The sequence below is a fragment of the Scyliorhinus torazame genome, unplaced genomic scaffold (assembly GCF_047496885.1).
Source record: "Scyliorhinus torazame isolate Kashiwa2021f unplaced genomic scaffold, sScyTor2.1 scaffold_247, whole genome shotgun sequence".
Taxonomy (NCBI): domain Eukaryota; kingdom Metazoa; phylum Chordata; class Chondrichthyes; order Carcharhiniformes; family Scyliorhinidae; genus Scyliorhinus; species Scyliorhinus torazame.
In genome coordinates, this window is record NW_027307974.1 from 85348 (window position 1) to 104951 (window position 19604).

At 63.2% G+C, this 19604-nt stretch overlaps 1 protein-coding gene across 3 annotated transcripts in view; it reads right to left on the reverse strand.

The window, feature by feature from the left end:
* LOC140406107 (cyclin-T1-like) overlaps window positions 1-19604 on the reverse strand; it is a 272545-nt gene that overhangs the window by 76464 nt on the left and 176477 nt on the right. For 2 of the 3 annotated variants that reach the window (XM_072494262.1, XM_072494261.1), the window contains exons 4-5: window positions 6181-6241; window positions 5000-5062 (exon numbers count right to left, since the gene is read on the reverse strand). In XM_072494262.1, coding sequence (XP_072350363.1) covers window positions 5000-5062; window positions 6181-6241 — 124 coding nt within the window. Of the gene's footprint in view, window positions 1-4984; window positions 5063-6180; window positions 6242-19604 lie in introns of all 3 variants that reach the window. The other variant, XM_072494260.1, reaches the window with a different exon arrangement.

Consider the following 19604-nt stretch of genomic DNA (forward strand, 5'->3'; position numbering starts at 1 on the left):
GCACTGGGTTAGATACATAGTAAAGCTCCCTCTGTACTGTCCCCATCAACACACCCAGGACAGGTACAGCACGGTGTTAGATACAGAGTAAAGCTCCCTCTACACTGTCCCCATCAAACACTCCCAGGACAGGTACAGCACGGGGTTAGATACAGAGTAAAGCTCTCTCTACACTGTCCCCATCAAACACTCCAAGGACAGGTACAGCACGGGGTTAGATACAGAGTAAAGCTCTCTCTACACTGTCCCCATCAAACACTCCCAGGACAGGTACAGCACGGGGTTAGATACAGAGTAAAGCTCTCTCTACACTGTCCTCATCAAACACTCCCAGGACAGGTACAGCACGGGGTTAGATACAGAGTAAAGCTCCCACTACACTGTCCCATCAAACACTCCCAGGACAGGTACAGCACCGGGTTAGTACAGAGTAAAGCTCCCTCTGCACTGTCCCCAACAATCACTCCCAGGAGAGGGACAGCACGGGGTTAGAGACAGAGTAAAGCTCCCTCTACACTGTCCCCATCAAACACTCCCAGGACAGGTACAGCACGGGGTTAGATACAGAGTAAAGCTCCCTCTGCACTGTCCCCATCAAACACTCCCAGGACGGGTACAGCACGGGGTTAGATACAGAGTAAAGCACCCTCTACACTGTCCCCATCAAACACTCCCAGGACAGGTACAGCACGGGGTTAGATACAGAGTAAAGCTCCCTCTACAATGTCCCCATCAAACACTCCCAGGACAGGTACAGCACGGGGTTAGATACAGAGTAAAGCTCCCTCTGCACTGTCCCCATCAACACTACCAGGACAGGTACAGCACGGGGTTAGATACAGAGTAAACCTCCCTCTACACTGTCCCCATCAACACTCCCAGGACAGGTACAGCACGGGGTTAGATACAGAGTAAAGCTCCCTCTACACTGTCCCCATCAAACACTCCCAGGACAGGTACAGCACGGGGTTAGATACAGAGTAAAGCTCCCTCTACATTGTCCCCATCAAACACTCCCAGGACAGGTACAGCACGGGGTTAGATACAGAGTAAAGCTCCCTCTACAGTGTCCCCATCAAACACTCCCAGGACAGGTACAGCACGGGGTTAGATACAGAGTAAAGCTCCCTCTGCACTGTCCCCATCAAACACTCCCAGGACGGGTACAGCACGGGGTTAGATACAGAGTAAAGCTCCCTCTACACTGTCCCCATCAAACACTCCCAGGACAGGTACAGCACGGGGTTAGATACAGAGTAAAGCTCCCTCTACATTGTCCCCATCAAACACTCCCAGGACAGGTACAGCACGGGGTTAGATACAGAGTAAAGCTCCCTCTACACTGTCCGCATCAAACACTCCCAGGACAGGTACAGCACGGGGTTAGATACAGAGTAAAGCTCCCTCTACACTGTCCCCATCAAACACTCCCAGGACAGGTACAGCACGGAGTTAGATAGAGAGTAAAGCTCTCTCTACACTGTCCCCATCAAACACTCCCAGGACAGGTACAGCACGGGGTTAGATACAGAGTAAAGCTCTCTCTACACTGCCCTCATCAAACACTCCCAGGACAGGTACAGCACGGGGTTAGATACAGAGTAAAGCTCCCACTACACTGTCCCCATCAAACACTCCCAGGACAGGTACAGCACGGGGTTAGATACAGAGTAAAGCTCCCTCTGCACTGTCCCCATCAAACACTCCCAGGACAGGTACAGCACGGGATTAGATACAGAGGAAAGCTCCCTCCACACTGTCCCCATCAAACACTCCCAGGACAGGTACAGCACGGGGTGAGATACAGAGAAAAGCTCCCTCTGCACTGTCCCCATCAAACACTCCCAGGACAGGTACAGCACGGGGTTAGATACAGAGTAAAGCTCCCTCTACACTGTCCCCATCAAACACTCCCAGCACAGGTACAGCACGGGGTTAGATACAGAGTAAAGCTCCCTCTACACTGTCCCCATCAAACACTCCCTGGACAGGTACAGCACGGGGTTAGATACAGAGTAAAGCTCTCTCTGCACTGTCCCCATCAAACACTGCCAGGACAGGTACAGCACTGGGTTAGATACATAGTAAAGCTCCCTCTGTACTGTCCCCATCAACACACCCAGGACAGGTACAGCACGGTGTTAGATACAGAGTAAAGCTCTCTCTACATTGTCCCCATCAAACACTCCCAGGACAGGTACAGCACGGGATTAGATACAGAGTAAAGCTCCCTCTACACTGTCCCCATCAAACACTCGCAGGACAGGTACAGCACGGGGTTAGATACAGAGTAAAGCTCCCTCTGCACTGTCCCCATCAAACACTCCCAGGACGGGTACAGCACGGGGTTAGATACAGAGTAAAGCTCCCTCTACACTGTCCCCATCAAACACTCCCAGGACAGGTACAGCACGGGGTTAGATACAGAGTAAAGCTCCCTCTACATTGTCCCCATCAAACACTCCCAGGACAGGTACAGCACGGGGTTAGATACAGAGTAAAGCTCCCTCTGCACTGTCCCCATCAAACACTCCCAGGACGGGTACAGCACGGGGTTAGATACAGAGTAAAGCTCCCTCTACACTGTCCCCATCAAACACTCCCAGGACAGGTACAGCACGGGGTTAGATACAGAGTAAAGCTCCCTCTACAATGTCCCCATCAAACACTCCCAGGACAGGTACAGCACGGGGTTAGATACAGAGTAAAGCTCCCTCCGCACTGTCCCCATCAAACACTCCCAGCACAGGTACAGCACGGGGTTAGATACAGAGTAAAGCTCCCTCTACACTGTCCCCATCAAACACTCCCAGGACAGGTACAGCACGGGGTTAGATACAGAGTAAAGCTCCCTCTACATTGTCCCCATCAAACACTCCCAGGACAGGTACAGCACGGGGTTAGATACAGAGTAAAGCTCCCTCTGCACTGTCCCCATCAAACACTCCCAGGACGGGTACAGCACGGGGTTAGATACAGAGTAAAGCTCCCTCTACACTGTCCCCATCAAACACTCCCAGGACAGGTACAGCACGGGGTTAGATACAGAGTAAAGCTCCCTCTACAATGTCCCCATCAAACACTCCCAGGACAGGTACAGCACGGGGTTAGATACAGAGTAAAGCTCCCTCCGCACTGTCCCCATCAAACACTCCCAGCACAGGTACAGCACGGGGTTAGATACAGAGTAAAGCTCCCTCGACACTGTCCCCATCAAACACTCCCAGGACAGGTACAGCACGGGGTTAGATACAGAGTAAAGCTCCCTCTGCACTGTCCCCATCAACACTACCAGGACAGGTACAGCACGGGGTTAGATACAGAGTAAAGCTCCCTCTACACTGTCCCCATCAAACACTCCCAGGACAGGTACAGCACGGGGTTAGATACAGAGTAAAGCTCCCTCTACAGTGTCCCCATCAAACACTCCCAGGACAGGGACAGCAAGGGGTTAGATACAGAGTAAAGCTCCCTCTGCACTGTCCCCATCAAACACTCCCAGGACGGGTACAGCACGGGGTTAGATACAGAGTAAAGCTCCCTCTACACTGTCCCCATCAAACACTCCCAGGACAGGTACAGCACGGGGTTAGATACAGAGTAAAGCTCCCTCTACATTGTCTCCATCAAACACTCCCAGGACAGGTACAGCACGGGGTTAGATACAGAGTAAAGCTCTCTCTACACTGTCCCCATCAAACACTCCCAGGACAGGTACAGCACGGGGTTAGATACAGAGTAAAGCTCCCACTACACTGTCCCCATCAAACACTCCCAGGACAGGTACAGCACGGGATTAGATACAGAGTAAAGCTCCCTCTGCACTGTCCCCATCAAACACTCCCAGGACGGGTACAGCACGGGGTTAGATACAGAGTAAAGCTCCCTCTGCACTGTCCCCATCAAACACTCCCAGGACAGGTACAGCACGGGGTGAGATACAGAGTAAAGCTCCCTCTACATTGTCCCCATCAAACACTCCCAGGACAGGTACAGCACGGGGTTAGATACAGAGTAAAGCTCCCTCTACACTGTCCGCATCAAACACTCCCAGGACAGGTACAGCACGGAGTTAGATAGAGAGTAAAGCTCTCTCTACACTGTCCCCATCAAACACTCCCAGGACAGGTACAGCACGGGGTTAGATACAGAGTAAAGCTCCCTCTACAGTGTCCCCATCAAACACTCCCAGGACAGGTACAGCACGGGGTTAGATACAGAGTAAAGCTCCCTCTGCACTGTCCCCATCAAACACTCCCAGGACGGGTACAGCACGGGGTTAGATACAGAGTAAAGCTCCCTCTACACTGTCCCCATCAAACACTCCCAGGACAGGTACAGCACGGGGTTAGATACAGAGTAAAGCTCCCTCTACACTGTCCGCATCAAACACTCCCAGGACAGGTACAGCACGGGGTTAGATACAGAGTAAAGCTCCCTCTACACTGTCCCCATCAAACACTCCCAGGACAGGTACAGCACGGAGTTAGATAGAGAGTAAAGCTCTCTCTACACTGTCCCCATCAAACACTCCCAGGACAGGTACAGCACGGGGTTAGATACAGAGTAAAGCTCTCTCTACACTGTCCTCATCAAACACTCCCAGGACAGGTACAGCACGGGGTTAGATACAGAGTAAAGCTCCCACTACACTGTCCCCATCAAACACTCGCAGCACAGGTACAGTACGGGGTTAGATACAGAGTAAAGCTCCCTCTACATTGTCCCCATCAAACACTCCCAGGACAGGTACAGCACGGGGTTAGATACAGAGTAAAGCTCCCTCTACACTGTCCGCATCAAACACTCCCAGGACAGGTACAGCACGGGGTTAGATACAGAGTAAAGCTCCCTCTACACTGTCCCCATCAAACACTCCCAGGACAGGTACAGCATGGGGTTAGATACAGCGTAAAACTTCGATATACAGAAGTGTTGTTATATCATTAATCCCGAATCCACTTAGCCTGTTTGTTTTACTTGCCTTTGTCTTCCTTACCTCTCACTAACTGTGTACACTTCACCACGTGTGTGTGAGGGTGGTCTATTGTAATGTCGAAGCCTGCAGGAGACAAGAACATTCAGGGTGGGGAGTCAGTGTTTGTGGCGAGATCAGAGAGAGCAGTGAAAACTGACCACTGTGCGAGGAGGGCAGCCATTCAGCCCCCTCCTTGAGTCTGTTACTCAGGAACAGGAGGATCCCATTCAGCCCCCTCCTCGAGCCTGTTACACAGGAACAGGAGGATCCCATTCAGCCCCCTCCTCGAGCCTGTTACACAGGAACAGGAGGATCCCATTCAGACCCCTCCTCCTCCTCGAGCCTGTTACACAGGAACAGGAGGATCCCATTCAGCCCCCTCCTCGAGCCTGTTACACAGGAACAGGAGGATCCCATTCAGCCCCCTCCTCGAGCCTGTTACACAGGAACAGGAGGATCCCATTCAGCCCCCTCCTCGAGCCTGTTACACAGGAACAGGAGGATCCCATTCAGCCCCCTCCTCGAGCTTGTTACACAGGAACAGGAGGATCCCATTCAGCCCCCTCCTCGAGCCTGTTACACAGGAACAGGAGGATCCCATTCAGCCCCCTCCTCCTCCTCGAGCCTGTTACACAGGAACAGGAGGATCCCATTCAGCCCCCTCCTCGAGCCTGTTACACAGGAACAGGAGGATCCCATTCAGCCCCTCCTCCTCCTCGAGCCTGTTACACAGCAAAAGGAGGATCCCATTCAGCCCCCTCCTCCTCCTCGAGCCTGTTACACAGGAACAGGGGGATCCCATTCAGCCCCTTCCTCCTCCTCGAGCCTGTTACACAGGAACAGGAGGATCCCATTCAGCCCCTTCCTCCTCCTCGAGCCTGTTACACAGGAACAGGAGGATCCCATTCAGCCCCCTCCCCCTCCTCGAGCCTGTTACACAGGAACAGGAGGATCCCATTCAGCCCCCTCCTCCTCCTCGAGCCTGTTACACAGGAACAGGAGGATCCCATTCAGCCCCCTCCTCGAGCCTGTTACACAGCATCAGGAGGATCCCATTCAGCCCCCTCCTCGAGCCTGTTACACAGGAACAGGAGGATCCCATTCAGCCCCCTCCTCCTCCTCGAGCCTGTTACACAGGAACAGGAGGATCCCATTCAGCCCCCCCCCCCCCCCCCCCACACACAAGTGGCGACCCCACTTACCCAGGGTCTGCAGGATCACACTCTCCAGAATGACCAGGTCCTGGGCCTGCTGCAGGTAGGCCTGTAGGGGTGAAAACAGAGTCGGGTCACGCACTGGGGGAGAGCTGGGAGGGTGAGTGGCACAGCGTGGCCAGGGGGTGCAAACCGTCTGACCCCGGGCTCCCCGCCACCCCCGCCGTCCCCACCTCGTCCAGGAACAGCACTGCCCCCACCACCACCCCCTCACTCCTCGGCGTCGTCGAGGATACATTGAGCCAGGAGCAGTTTCAATGTCGGATCAAGAGAATGATTCTGCCCGGCCTCCGTCTCTCTGCCCGGCCCTCTCCCCACTCCCTCCGTCTCTCTGTCCGTCCCTCCTTCCCTCCCTCCGTCTCTCTGCCCAGCCCACTCCCCACTCCCTCCATCTCTCTGTCCGTCCCTCCTTCCCTCCCTCCGTCTCTCTGCCCGGCCCTCTCCCCACTCCCTCCGTCTCTCTGCCCGTCCCTCCTTCCCTCCCTCCGTCTCTCTGCCCAGCCCACTCCCCACTCCCTCCATCTCTCTGTCCGTCCCTCCTTCCCTCCCTCCGTCTCTCTGCCCGGCCCTCCTTCCCTCCCTCCGTCTCTCTGCCCGGCCCTCTCCCCACTCCCTCCGTCTCTCTGCCCGGCCCTCTCCCCACTCCCTCCATCTCTCTGTCCGTCCCTCCTTCACTCCCTCCGTCTCTCTGCCCGGCCCTCCTTCCCTCCCTCCGTCTCTCTGCCCGGCCCTCCTTCCCTCCCTCCGTCTCTCTGTCCGTCCCTCCTTCCCTCCCTCCGTCTCTCTGCCCGGCCCTCTCCCCACTCCCTCCATCTCTCTGTCCGTCCCTCCTTCCCTCCCTCCCTCCATCTCTCTGCCCGGCCCTCTCCCCACTCCCTCCATCTCTCTGTCCGTCCCTCCTTCCCTCCCTCCGTCTCTCTGCCCGGCCCTCTCCCCACTCCCTCCATCTCTCTGTCCGTCCCTCCTTCCCTCCCTCCGTCTCTCTGTCCGACCCTCCTTCCCTCCCTCCGTCTCTCTGCCCGGCCCTCCTTCCCTCCCTCCCATCTCTCTGCCCAGCCCTCCTTCCCTCCCTCCGTCTCTCTGCCCGGCCCTCCTTCCCTCCCTCCATCTCTCTGCCGGGCCCTCCTTCCCTCCCTCCGTCTCTCTGTCCGTCCCTCCTTCCCTCCCTCCGTCTCTCTGCCCGGCCCTCTCCCCACTCCCTCCGTCTCTCTGCCCGGCCCTCCTTCCCTCCCTCCGTCTCTCTGTCCGTCCCTCCTTCCCTCCCTCCGTCTCACTGCCCGGCCCTCTCCCCACTCCCTCCGTCTCTCTGCCCGGCCCTCTCCCCACTCCCTCCATCTCTCTGTCCGTCCCTCCTTCCCTCCCTCCGTCTCTCTGTCCGTCCCTCCTTCCCTCCCTCCGTCTCTCTGTCCGTCCCTCCTTCCCTCCCTCCGTCCCTCCTTCCCTCCCTCCGTCTATCTGTCCGTCCCTCCTTCCCTCCCTCCGTCCGTCTCTCTGTCCGTCCCTCCTTCCCTCCCTCCGTCTCTCTGTCCGTCCCTCCTTCCCTCCCTCCGTCCGTCTCTCTGTCCGTCCCTCCTTCCCTCCCTCCGTCCGTCTCTCTGCCTGGCCCTCCTTCCCTCTCTCCGTCTCTCTGCCCGGCCCTCTCCCCACTCCCTCCGTCTCTCTGCCCGGCCCTCCTTCCCTCCCTCCGTCTCTCTGTCCGTCCCTCCTTCCCTCTCTCCATCTCTCTGCCCGGCCCTCTCCCCACTCCCTCCGTCTCTCTGCCCGGCCCTCTCCCCACTCCCTCCGTCTCTCTGCCCGGCCCTCCTTTCCTCCCTCCGTCTCTCTGCCCGGCCCTCCTTCCCTCCCTCCGTCTCTCTGCCCGGCCCTCCTTCCCTCCCTCCGTCTCTCTGTCCGTCCCTCCTTCCCTCTCTCCGTCTCTCTGTCCGTCCCTCCTTCCCTCCCTCCGTCTCTCTGCCCAGCCCTCTCCCCACTCCCTCCGTCTCTCTGTCCGTCCCTCCTTCCCTCTCTCCGTCTCTCTGTCCGTCCCTCCTTCCCTCTCTCCGTCTCTCTGCCCGGCCCTCCCTCCCTCCGTCCGTCTCTCTGCCCGGCCCTCCTTCCCTCTCTCCGTCTCTCTGCCCGGCCCTCTCCCCACTCCCTCCGTCTCTCTGTCCGTCCCTCCTTCCCTCTCTCCGTCTCTCTGCCCAACCCTCTCCCCACTCCCTCCGTCTCTCTGTCCGTCCCTCCTTCCCTCTCTCCGTCTCTCTGCCCGGCCCTCCTTCCCTCCCGCCGTCCGTCTCTCTGCCCGGCCCTCTCCCCACTCCCTCCGTCTCTCTGTCCGTCCCTCCTTCCCTCTCTCCGTCTCTCTGTCCGTCCCTCCTTCCCTCCCTCCATCTCTCTGCCCGTCCCTCCTTCCCTCCCTCCGTCTCTCTGCCCAGCCCTCTCCCCACTCCCTCCGTCACTCTGTCCGTCCCTCCTTCCCTCCCTCCGTCTCTCTGTCCGGCCCTCCTTCCCTCCCTCCGTCTCTCTGCCCGTCCCTCCTTCCCTCCCTCCGTCTCTCTGCCCGGCCCTCTCCCCACTCCCTCCATCTCTCTGTCCGTCCCTCCTTCCCTCTCTCCGTCTCTCTGCCCGGCCCTCCCTCCCTCCGTCCGTCTCTCTGCCCGGCCCTCCTTCCCTCTCTCCGTCTCTCTGCCCGGCCCTCTCCCCACTCCCTCCATCTCTCTGTCCGTCCCTCCTTCCCTCCCTCCGTCTCACTGCCCGGCCCTCTCCCCACTCCCTCCGTCTCTCTGCCCGTCCCTCCTTCCCTCTCTCCGTCTCTCTGCCCGGCCCTCTCCCCACTCCCTCCGTCTCACTGTCCGTCCCTCCTTCCCTCCCTCCGTCTCTCTGCCCGGCCCTCTCCCCACTCCCTCCGTCTCTCTGCCCGGCCCTCCTTCCCTCCCTCCATCTCTCTGTCCGTCCCTCCTTCCCTCCCTCCGTCTCTCTGTCCGTCCCTCCTTCCCTCTCTCCGTCTCTCTGTCCGTCCCTCCTTCCCTCCCTCCATCTCTCTGCCCGTCCCTCCTTCCCTCCCTCCGTCTCTCTGCCCAGCCCTCTCCCCACTCCCTCCGTCACTCTGTCCGTCCCTCCTTCCCTCTCTCCGTCTCTCTGCCCGGCCCTCCCTCCCTCCGTCCGTCTCTCTGCCCGGCCCTCCTTCCCTCTCTCCGTCTCTCTGCCCGGCCCTCCTTCCCTCCCTCCATCTCTCTGTCCGTCCCTCCTTCCCTCCCTCCGTCTCACTGCCCGGCCCTCTCCCCACTCCCTCCGTCTCTCTGCCCGTCCCTCCTTCCCTCTCTCCGTCTCTCTGCCCGGCCCTCTCCCCACTCCCTCCGTCTCTCTGCCCGGCCCTCTCCCCACTCCCTCCATCTCTCTGTCCATCCCTCCTTCCCTCCCTCCGTCTCTCTGCCCGGCCCTCCTTCCCTCCCTCCGTCTCTCTGCCCAGCCCTCTCCCCACTCCCTCCGTCTCTCTGTCCGTCCCTCCTTCCCTCTCTCCGTCTCTCTGGCCGGCCCTCCCTCCCTCCGTCCGTCTCACTGCCCGTCCCTCCTTCCCTCCCTCCGTCTCTCTGCCCGGCCCTCTCCCCACTCCCTCCATCTCTCTGTCCGTCCCTCCTTCCCTCCCTCCGTCTCTCTGTCCGTCCCTCCTTCCCTCCCTCCGTCTCTCTGCCCGGCCCTCCTTTCCTCCCTCCGTCTCTCTGTCCGACCCTCGTTCCCTCCCTCCGTCTCTCTGCCCGGCCCTCCTTCCCTCCCTCCGTCTCTCTGCCCGGCCCTCTCCCCACTCCCTCCGTCTCTCTGCCCGGCCCTCCCTCCCTCCGTCCGTCTCTCTGCCCGTCCCTCCTTCCCTCCCTCCGTCTCTCTGTCCGTCCCTCCTTCCCTCCCTCCGTCTCTCTGCCCGGCCCTCTCCCCAATCCCTCCGTCTCTCTGCCCGGCCCTCCCTCCCTCCGTCCGTCTCTCTGCCCGGCCCTCCTTCCCTCCCTCCGTCTCTCTGTCCGTCCCTCCTTCTCCCCACTCCCTCCGTCTCTCTGCCCGGCCCTCCCTCCCTCCGTCCGTCTCTCTGCCCGTCCCTCCTTCCCTCCCTCCGTCTCTCTGCCCGGCCCTCTCCCCACTCCCTCCGTCTCTCTGCCCGGCCCTCCTTCCCTCCCTCCGTCTCTCTGTCCGTCCCTCCTTTCCTCCCTCCGTCTCTCTGCCCGGCCCTCCCTCCCTCCCTCCGTCCCTCCTTCCCTCCCTCCGTCTCTCTGCCCGTCCCTCCTTCCCTCCCTCCGTCTCTCTGCCCGGCCCTCTCCCCACTCCCTCCGTCTCTCTGCCCGTCCCTCCTTCCCTCTCTCCGTCTCTCTGCCCGGCCCTCTCCCCACTCCCTCCGTCTCTCTGCCCGGCCCTCCTTCCCTCCCTCCGTCTCTCTGCCCGGCCCTCTCCCCACTCCCTCCATCTCTCTGTCCGTCCCTCCTTCCCTCCCTCCGTCTCTCTGTCCGGCCCTCCTTCCCTCCGTCCGTCTCTCTGTCCGGCCCTCCTTCCCTCCCTCCCTCCGTCTCTCTGTCCGTCCCTCCTTCCCTCCCTCCGTCTCTCTGCCCGGCCCTCTCGCCACTCCCTCCGTCTCTCTGTCCGTCCCTCCTTCCCTCCCTCCGTCTCTCTGCCCGTCCCTCCTTCCCTCCCTCCGTCTCTCTGCCCGGCCCTCTCCCCACTCCCTCCGTCTCTCTGCCCGTCCCTCCTTCCCTCCCTCCGTCTCTCTGCCCGGCCCTCTCCCCACTCCCTCCGTCTCTCTGCCCGGCCCTCCTTCCCTCCCTCCGTCTCTCTGTCCGGCCCTCCTTCCCTCCGTCCGTCTCTCTGCCCGGCCCTCCTTCCCTCCCTCCGTCTCTCTGTCCGTCCCTCCTTCCCTCCCTCCGTCTCTCTGTCCGGCCCTCCTTCCCTCCCTCCGTCTCTCTGTCCGTCCCTCCTTCCCTCCCTCCGTCTCTCTGTCCGGCCCTCCTTCCCTCCCTCCGTCTCTCTGTCCGTCCCTCCTTCCCTCTCTCCATCTCTCTGCCCGGCCCTCTCCCCACTCCCTCCGTCTCTCTGTCCGTCCCTCCTTCCCTACCTCCGTCTCTCTGCCCAGCCCTCTCCCCACTCCCTCCGTCTCTCTGCCCGTCCCTCCTTCCCTCCCTCCATCTCTCTGCCCGGCCCTCTCCCCACTCCCTCCATCTCTCTGTCCGTCCCTCCTTCCCTCCCTCCATCTCTCTGTCCGCCCCTCCTTTCCTCCCTCCGTCTCTCTGCCCGGCCCTCCCTCCCTCCCTCCGTCTCTCTGCCCGGCCCTCCTTCCCTCCCTCCATCTCTCTGTCCGTCCCTCCTTCCCTCCCTCCGTCTCTCTGTCCGTCCCTCCTTCCCTCCCTCCGTCTCTCCCTCCTTCCCTCCCTCCGTCTCTCTGCCCGGCCCTCCTTCCCTCCCTCCATCTCTCTGTCCGTCCCTCCTTCCGTCTCTCTGTCCGTCCCTCCTTCCCTCCCTCCGTCTCTCTGCCCGTTCCTCTCCCCACTCCCTCCGTCTCTCTGCCCGGCCCTCCTTCCCTCCCTCCGTCTCTCTGTCCGTCCCTCCTTCCCTCCCTCCGTCTCTCTGTACGTCCCTCCTTCCCTCCCTCCGTCTCTCTGTCCGGCCCTCCTTCCCTCCCTCCGTCTCTCTGCCCGGCCCTCTCCCCACTCCCTCCATCTCTCTGTCCGTCCCTCCTTCCCTCCCTCCATCTCTCTGCCCGGCCCTTTCCCCACTCCCTCCATCTCTCTGCCTGGCCCTCCTTCCCTCCCTCCATCTCTCTGTCCGTCCCTCCTTCCCTCCCTCCGTCCGTCTCTCTGCCCGGCCCTCCTTCCCTCCCTCCGTCTCTCTGTCCGTCCCTCCTTCCCTCCCTCCGTCTCTCTGCCCGGCCCTCTCCCCACTCCCTCCATCTCTCTGTCCGTCCCTCCTTCCCTCCCTCCGTCTCTCTGTCCGTCCCTCCTTCCCTCCCTCCGTCTCTCTGCCCAGCCCTCTCCCCACTCCCTCCATCTCTCTGCCCGGCCCTCCTTCCCTCCCTCCGTCTCTCTGTCCGTCCCTCCTTCCCTCCCTCCGTCTCTCTGCCCAGCCCTCTCCCCACTCCCTCCATCTCTCTGTCCGACCCTCCTTCCCTCCCTCCATCTCTCTGTCCGTCCCTCCTTCCCTCCCTCCGTCTCTCTGCCTGGCCCTCCTTCCCTCCCTCCATCTCTCTGTCCGACCCTCCTTCCCTCCCTCCGTCTCTCTGTCCGTCCCTCCTTTCCTCCCTCCGTCTCTCTGTCCGTCCCTCCTTCCCTCCGTCCGTCTCTCTGCCCAGCCCTCCTTCCCTCCCTCCGTCTCTCTGCCCGGCCCTGTCCCCACTCCCTCCGTCTCTCTGCCCGGCCCTCTCCCCACTCCCTCCGTCTCTCTGCCCGTCCCTCCTTCCCTCCCTCCGTCTCTCTGCCCAGCCCTCTCCCCACTCCCTCCATCTCTCTGTCCGTCCCTCCTTCCCTCCCTCCGTCTCTCTGTCCGTCCCTCCTTCCCTCCCTCCGTCTCTCTGCCCGGCCCTCTCCCCACTCCCTCCATCTCTCTGTCCGTCCCTCTTTCCCTCCCTCCATCTCTCTGTCCGTCCCTCCTTCCCTCCCTCCATCTCTCTGTCCGTCCCTCCTTCCCTCCCTCCGTCTCTCTGCCTGGCCCTCCTTCCCTCCCTCCGTCTCTCTGCCCGGCCCTCTCCCCACAACCATCTCTCTGTCCGACCCTCCTTCCCTCCCTCCGTCTCTCTGTCCGTCCCTCCTTCCCTCCCTCCGTCTCTCTGCCCAGCCCTCTCCCCACTCCCTCCATCTCTCTGTCCGTCCCTCCTTCCCTCCGTCCGTCTCTCTGTCCGTCCTTCCTTCCCTCCCTCCGTCTCTCTGCCCAGCCCTCTCCCCACTCCCTCCATCTCTCTGTCCAACCCTCCTTCCCTCCCTCCATCTCTGTCCGTCCCTCCTTCCCTCCCTCCATCTCTCTGTCCGACCCTCCTTCCCTCCCTCCGTCTCTCTGTCCGTCCCTCCTTCCCTCCCTCCGTCTCTCTGCCCGGCCCTCTCCCCACTCCCTCCGTCTCTCTGCCCGTCCCTCCTTCCCTCCCTCCGTCTCTCTGCCCAGCCCTCTCCCCACTCCCTCCGTCTCTCTGCCCGGCCCTCTCCCCACTCCCTCCGTCTCTCTGCCCGTCCCTCCTTCCCTCCCTCCGTCTCTCTGCCCAGCCCTCCTTCCCTCCCTCCGTCTATCTGCCCGTCCCTCCTTCCCTCCCTCCGTCTCTCTGCCCGGCCCTCTCCCCACTCCCTCCGTCTCTCTGCCCAGCCCTCTCCCCACTCCCTCCATCTCTCTGTCCGACCCTCCTTCCCTCCCTCCGTCTCTCTGTCCGTCCCTCCTTCCCTCCCTCCGTCTCTCTGCCCGGCCCTCCTTCCCTCTCTCCGTCTCTCTGTCCGGCCCTCCTTCCCTCCCTCCATCTCTCTGCCCGGCCCTCCTTCCCTCCCTCCGTCTCTCTGCCCGGCCCTCTCCCCACTCCCTCCATCTCTCTGTCCGTCCCTCCTTCCCTCCCTCCATCTCTCTGTCCGTCCCTCCTTCCCTCCCTCCGTCTCTCTGTCCGTCCCTCCTTCCCTCCCTCCGTCTCTCTGCCCGGACCTCCTTTCCTCCCTCCGTCTCTCTGTCCGACCCTCGTTCCCTCCCTCCGTCTCTCTGCCCGGCCCTCCTTCCCTCCCTCCGTCTCTCTGCCCGGCCCTCTCCCCACTCCCTCCGTCTCTCTGCCCGGCCCTCCTTCCCTCCCTCCGTCTCTCTGTCCGTCCCTCCTTCCCTCCCTCCGTCTCTCTGCCCGCCCCTCTCCCCACTCCCTCCGTCTCTCTGCCCGGCCCTCCTTCCCTCCCTCCGTCTCTCTGTCCGGCCCTCTCCCCACTCCCTCCATCTCTCTGTCCGTCCCTCCTTCCCTCCCTCCGTCTCTCTGTCCGGCCCTCCTTCCCTCCGTCCGTCTCTCTGTCCGGCCCTCCTTCCCTCCGTCCGTCTCTCTGCCCGGCTCTCCTTCCCTCCCTCCGTCTCTCTGCCCGGCCCTCCTTCCCTCTCTCCGTCTCACTGCCCGGCCCTCTCCCCACTCTCTCCGTCTCTCTGCCCGGCCCTCCTTCCCTCCCTCCCTCCGTCTCTCTGTCCGTCCCTCCTTCCCTCCCTCCGTCTCTCTGTCCGGCCCTCTCCCCACTCCCTCCGTCTCTCTGTCCGTCCCTCCTTCCCTCCCTCCGTCTCTCTGTCCGGCCCTCCCTCCCTCCCTCCGTCCCTCCTTCCCTCCCTCCGTCTCTCTGCCCGTCCCTCCTTCCCTCCCTCCGTCTCTCTGCCCGGCCCTCTCCCCACTCCCTCCGTCTCTCTGCCCGTCCCTCCTTCCCTCTCTCCGTCTCTCTGCCCGGCCCTCTCCCCACTCCCTCCGTCTCTCTGCCCGTCCCTCCTTCCCTCCCTCCGTCTCTCTGCCCGGCCCTCTCCCCACTCCCTCCGTCTCTCTGCCCGTCCCTCCTTCCCTCCCTCCGTCTCTCTGCCTGGCCCTCTCCCCACTCCCTCCGTCTCTCTGCCCGTCACTCCTTCCCTCTCTCCGTCTCTCTGCCCAACCCTCTCCCCACTCCCTCCGTCTCTCTGCCCGGCCCTCCTTCCCTCCGTCCGTCTCTCTGCCCGGCCCTCCTTCCCTCCCTCCGTCTCTCTGTCCGTCCCTCCTTCCCTCCCTCCGTCTCTCTGTCTGGCCCTCCTTCCCTCCGTCCGTCTCTCTGCCCGGCCCTCCTTCCCTCCCTCCATCTCTCTGCCCGGCCCTCCTTCCCTCCCTCCGTCTCTCTGTCCGTCCCTCCTTCCCTCTCTCCATCTCTCTGCCCGGCCCTCTCCCCACTCCCTCCGTCTCTCTGTCCGTCCCTCCTTCCCTCCCTCCGTCTCTCTGCCCAGCCCTCTCCCCACTCCCTCCGTCTCTCTGCCCATCCCTCCTTCCCTCCCTCCGTCTCTCTGCCCGGCCCTCCCTCCCTCCCTCCGTCTCTCTGCCCGGCCCTCCTTCCCTCCCTCCATCTCTCTGTCCGTCCCTCCTTCCCTCCCTCCGTCTCTCTGTCCGTCCCTCCTTCCCTCCCTCCGTCTCTCCCTCCTTCCCTCCCTCCGTCTCTCTGCCCGGCCCTCCTTCCCTCCCTCCATCTCTCTGTCCGTCCCTCCTTCCCTCCCTCCGTCTCTGTGTCCGTCCCTCCTTCCCTCCCTCCGTCTCTCTGCCCGGCCCTCTCCCCACTCCCTCCGTCTCTCTGCCCGGCCCTCCTTCCCTCCCTCCGTCTCTCTGTCCGTCCCTCCTTCCCTCCCTCCGTCTCTCTGTCCGTCCCTCCTTCCCTCCCTCCGTCTCTCTGTCCGTCCCTCCTTCCCTCCCTCCGTCTCTCTGTCCGTCCCTCCTTCCCTCCCTCCGTCTCTCTGCCCGGCCCTCCTTCCCTCCCTCCGTCTCTCTGCCCGGCCCTCTCCCCACTCCCTCCATCTCTCTGTCCGTCCCTCCTTCCCTCCCTCCATCTCTCTGCCCGGCCCTCTCCCCACTCCCTCCATCTCTCTGCCTTGTCCTCCTTCCCTCCCTCCATCTCTCTGTCCGTCCCTCCTTCCCTCCCTCCGTCCGTCTCTCTGCCCGGCCCGCCTTCCCTCCCTCCGTCTCTCTGCCCGGCCCTCTCCCCACTCCCTCCATCTCTCGGTCCGTCCCTCCTTCCCTCCGTCCGTCTCTCTGTCCGTCCCTCCTTCCCTCCCTCCGTCTCTCTGCCCAGCCCTCCATCCCTCCCTCCATCTCTCTGTCCGACCCTCCTTCCCTCCCTCCGTCTCTCTGTCCGTCCCTCCTTCCCTCCCTCCGTCTCTATGTCCGTCCCTCCTTCCCTCCCTCCGTCTCTCTGCCCAGCCCTCCTTCCCTCCCTCCGTCTCTCTGCCCGGCCCTCTCCCCACTCCCTCCGTCTCTCTGCCCGGCCCTCCTTCCCTCCCTCCGTCTCTCTGCCAAGCCCTCTCCCCACTCCCTCCATCTCTCTGTCCGTCCCTCCTTCCCTCCCTCCGTCTCTCTGTCCGTCCCTCCTTCCCTCCCTCCGTCTCTCTGCCCGGCCCTCTCCCCACTCCCTCCATCTCTCTGTCCGTCCCTCCTTCCCTCCCTCCATCTCTCTGTCCGTCCCTCCTTCCCTCCCTCCATCTCTCTGTCCGTCCCTCCTTCCCTCCCTCCGTCTCTCTGCCTGGCCCTCCTTCCCTCCCTCCGTCTCTCTGCCCGGCCCTCTCCCCACTCCCTCCATCTCTCTGTCCGACCCTCCTTCCCTCCCTCCGTCTCTCTGTCCGTCCCTCCTTCCCTCCCTCCGTCTCTCTGCCCAGCCCTCTCCCCACTCCCTCCATCTCTCTGTCCGTCCCTCCTTCCCTCCGTCCGTCCCTCCTTCCCTCCCTCCGTCTCTCTGCCCAGCCCTCTCCCCACTCCCTCCATCTCTCTGTCCAACCCTCCTTCCCTCCCTCCATCTCTCTGTCCGTCCCTCCTTCCCTCCCTCCGTCTCTCTGCCTGGCCCTCCTTCCCTCCCTCCATCTCTCTGTCCGACCCTCCTTCCCTCCCTCCGTCTCTCTGTCCGTCCCTCCTTCCCTCCCTCCGTCTCTCTGTCCGTCCCTCCTTCCCTCCCTCCGTCTCTCTGCCCAGCCCTCCTTCTCTCCCTCCGTCTCTCTGCCCAGCCCTCACCCCACTCCCTCCGTCTCTCTGCCCGGCCCTCTCCCCACTCCCTCCGTCTCTCTGCCCGTCCCTCCTTCCCTCCCTCCGTCTCTCTGCCCAGCCCTCCTTCCCTCCCTCCGTCTCTCTGCCCGTCCCTCCTTCCCTCCCTCCGTCTCTCTGCCCAGCCCTCTCCCCACTCCCTCCGTCTCTCTGCCCGGCCCTCTCCCCACTCCCTCCGTCTCTCTGCCCAGCCCTCTCCCCACTCCCTCCATCTCTCTGTCCGACCCTCCTTCCCTCCCTCCGTCTCTCTGTCCGTCCCTCCTTCCCTCCCTCCGTCTCTCTGCCCGGCCCTCCTTCCCTCTCTCCGTCTCTCTGTCCGGCCCTCCTTCCCTCCCTCCATCTCTCTGCCCGGCCCTCCTTCCCTCCCTCCGTCTCTCTGCCCGGCCCTCTCCCCACTCCCTCCATCTCTCTGTCCGTCCCTCCTTCCCTCCCTCCGTCTCTCTGCCCGGCCCTCCTTCCCTCCCTCCGTCTCTCTGCCCGGCCCTCTCCCCACTCCCTCCATCTCTCTGTCCGGCCCTCTCTCCCTCCCTCCGTCTCTCTGCCCGGCCCTCCTTTCCTCCCTCCGTCTCTCTGCCCGGCCCTCCTTCCCTCCCTCCGTCTCTCTGCCCGGCCCTCCTTCCCTCCCTCCGTCTCTCTGTCCGACCCTCTCCCCACTCCCTCCGTCTCTCTGCCCGGCCCTCCTTCCCTCCCTCCGTCTCTCTGTCCGACCCTCCTTCCCTCCCTCCGTCTCTCTGTCCGGCCCTCCTTCCCTCCCTCCGTCCGTCTCTCTGCCCGTCCCTCCTTCCCTCCCTCCGTCTCTCTGTCCGACCCTCTCTCTCTCCCTCCGTCTCTCTGTCCGACACCCTCTCTCTCTCTCCCTCTGTCCGACCCTCTACCTCCCTCCATCCGTCCCTCTCTCCCTCCCCCCGTCTCTCTGCCCGGCCCTCCTTCCCTCCCTCCGTCTCTCTGCCCGGCCCTCCTTCCCTCCTTCCGTCTCTCTGTCCGGCCCTCCTTCCCTCCCTCCGTCCGTCTCTCTGCCCTTCCCTCCTTCCCTCCCTCCGTCTCTCTGTCCGTCCCTCCTTTCCTCCCTCCGTCTCTCTGTCCGTCCCTCCTTCCCTCCGTCCGTCTCTCTGCCCAGCCCTCCTTCCCTCCCTCCGTCTCTCTGCCCGGCCCTGTCCCCACTCCCTCCGTCTCTCTGCCCGGCCCTCTCCCCACTCCCTCCGTCTCTCTGCCCGTCCCTCCTTCCCTCCCTCCGTCTCTCTGCCCAGCCCTCTCCCCACTCCCTCCATCTCTCTGTCCGTCCCTCCTTCCCTCCCTCCGTCTCTCTGTCCGTCCCTCCTTCCCTCCCTCCGTCTCTCTGCCCGGCCCTCTCCCCACTCCCTCCATCTCTCTGTCCGTCCCTCTTTCCCTCCCTCCATCTCTCTGTCCGTCCCTCCTTCCCTCCCTCCATCTCTCTGTCCGTCCCTCCTTCCCTCCCTCCGTCTCTCTGCCTGGCCCTCCTTCCCTCCCTCCGTCTCTCTGCCCGGCCCTCTCCCCACAACCATCTCTCTGTCCGACCCTCCTTCCCTCCCTCCGTCTCTCTGTCCGTCCCTCCTTCCCTCCCTCCGTCTCTCTGCCCAGCCCTCTCCCCACTCCCTCCATCTCTCTGTCCGTCCCTCCTTCCCTCCGTCCGTCTCTCTGTCCGTCCTTCCTTCCCTCCCTCCGTCTCTCTGCCCAGCCCTCTCCCCACTCCCTCCATCTCTCTGTCCAACCCTCCTTCCCTCCCTCCATCTCTCTGTCCGTCCCTCCTTCCCTCCCTCCATCTCTCTGTCCGACCCTCCTTCCCTCCCTCCGTCTCTCTGTCCGTCCCTCCTTCCCTCCCTCCGTCTCTCTGCCCGGCCCTCTCCCCACTCCCTCCGTCTCTCTGCCCGTCCCTCCTTCCCTCCCTCCGTCTCTCTGCCCAGCCCTCTCCCCACTCCCTCCGTCTCTCTGCCCGGCCCTCTCCCCACTCCCTCCGTCTCTCTGCCCGTCCCTCCTTCCCTCCCTCCGTCTCTCTGCCCAGCCCTCCTTCCCTCCCTCCGTCTCTCTGCCCGTCCCTCCTTCCCTCCCTCCGTCTCTCTGCCCGGCCCTCTCCCCACTCCCTCCGTCTCTCTGCCCAGCCCTCTCCCCACTCCCTCCATCTCTCTGTCCGACCCTCCTTCCCTCCCTCCGTCTCTCTGTCCGTCCCTCCTTCCCTCCCTCCGTCTCTCTGCCCGGCCCTCCTTCCCTCTCTCCGTCTCTCTGTCCGGCCCTCCTTCCCTCCCTCCATCTCTCTGCCCGGCCCTCCTTCCCTCCCTCCGTCTCTCTGCCCGGCCCTCTCCCCACTCCCTCCATCTCTCTGTCCGTCCCTCCTTCCCTCCCTCCATCTCTCTGTCCGTCCCTCCTTCCCTCCCTCCGTCTCTCTGTCCGTCCCTCCTTCCCTCCCTCCGTCTCTCTGCCCGGACCTCCTTTCCTCCCTCCGTCTCTCTGTCCGACCCTCGTTCCCTCCCTCCGTCTCTCTGCCCGGCCCTCCTTCCCTCCCTCCGTCTCTCTGCCCGGCCCTCTCCCCACTCCCTCCGTCTCTCTGCCCGGCCCTCCTTCCCTCCCTCCGTCTCTCTGTCCGTCCCTCCTTCCCTCCCTCCGTCTCTCTGCCCGCCCCTCTCCCCACTCCCTCCGTCTCTCTGCCCGGCCCTCCTTCCCTCCCTCCGTCTCTCTGTCCGGCCCTCTCCCCACTCCCTCC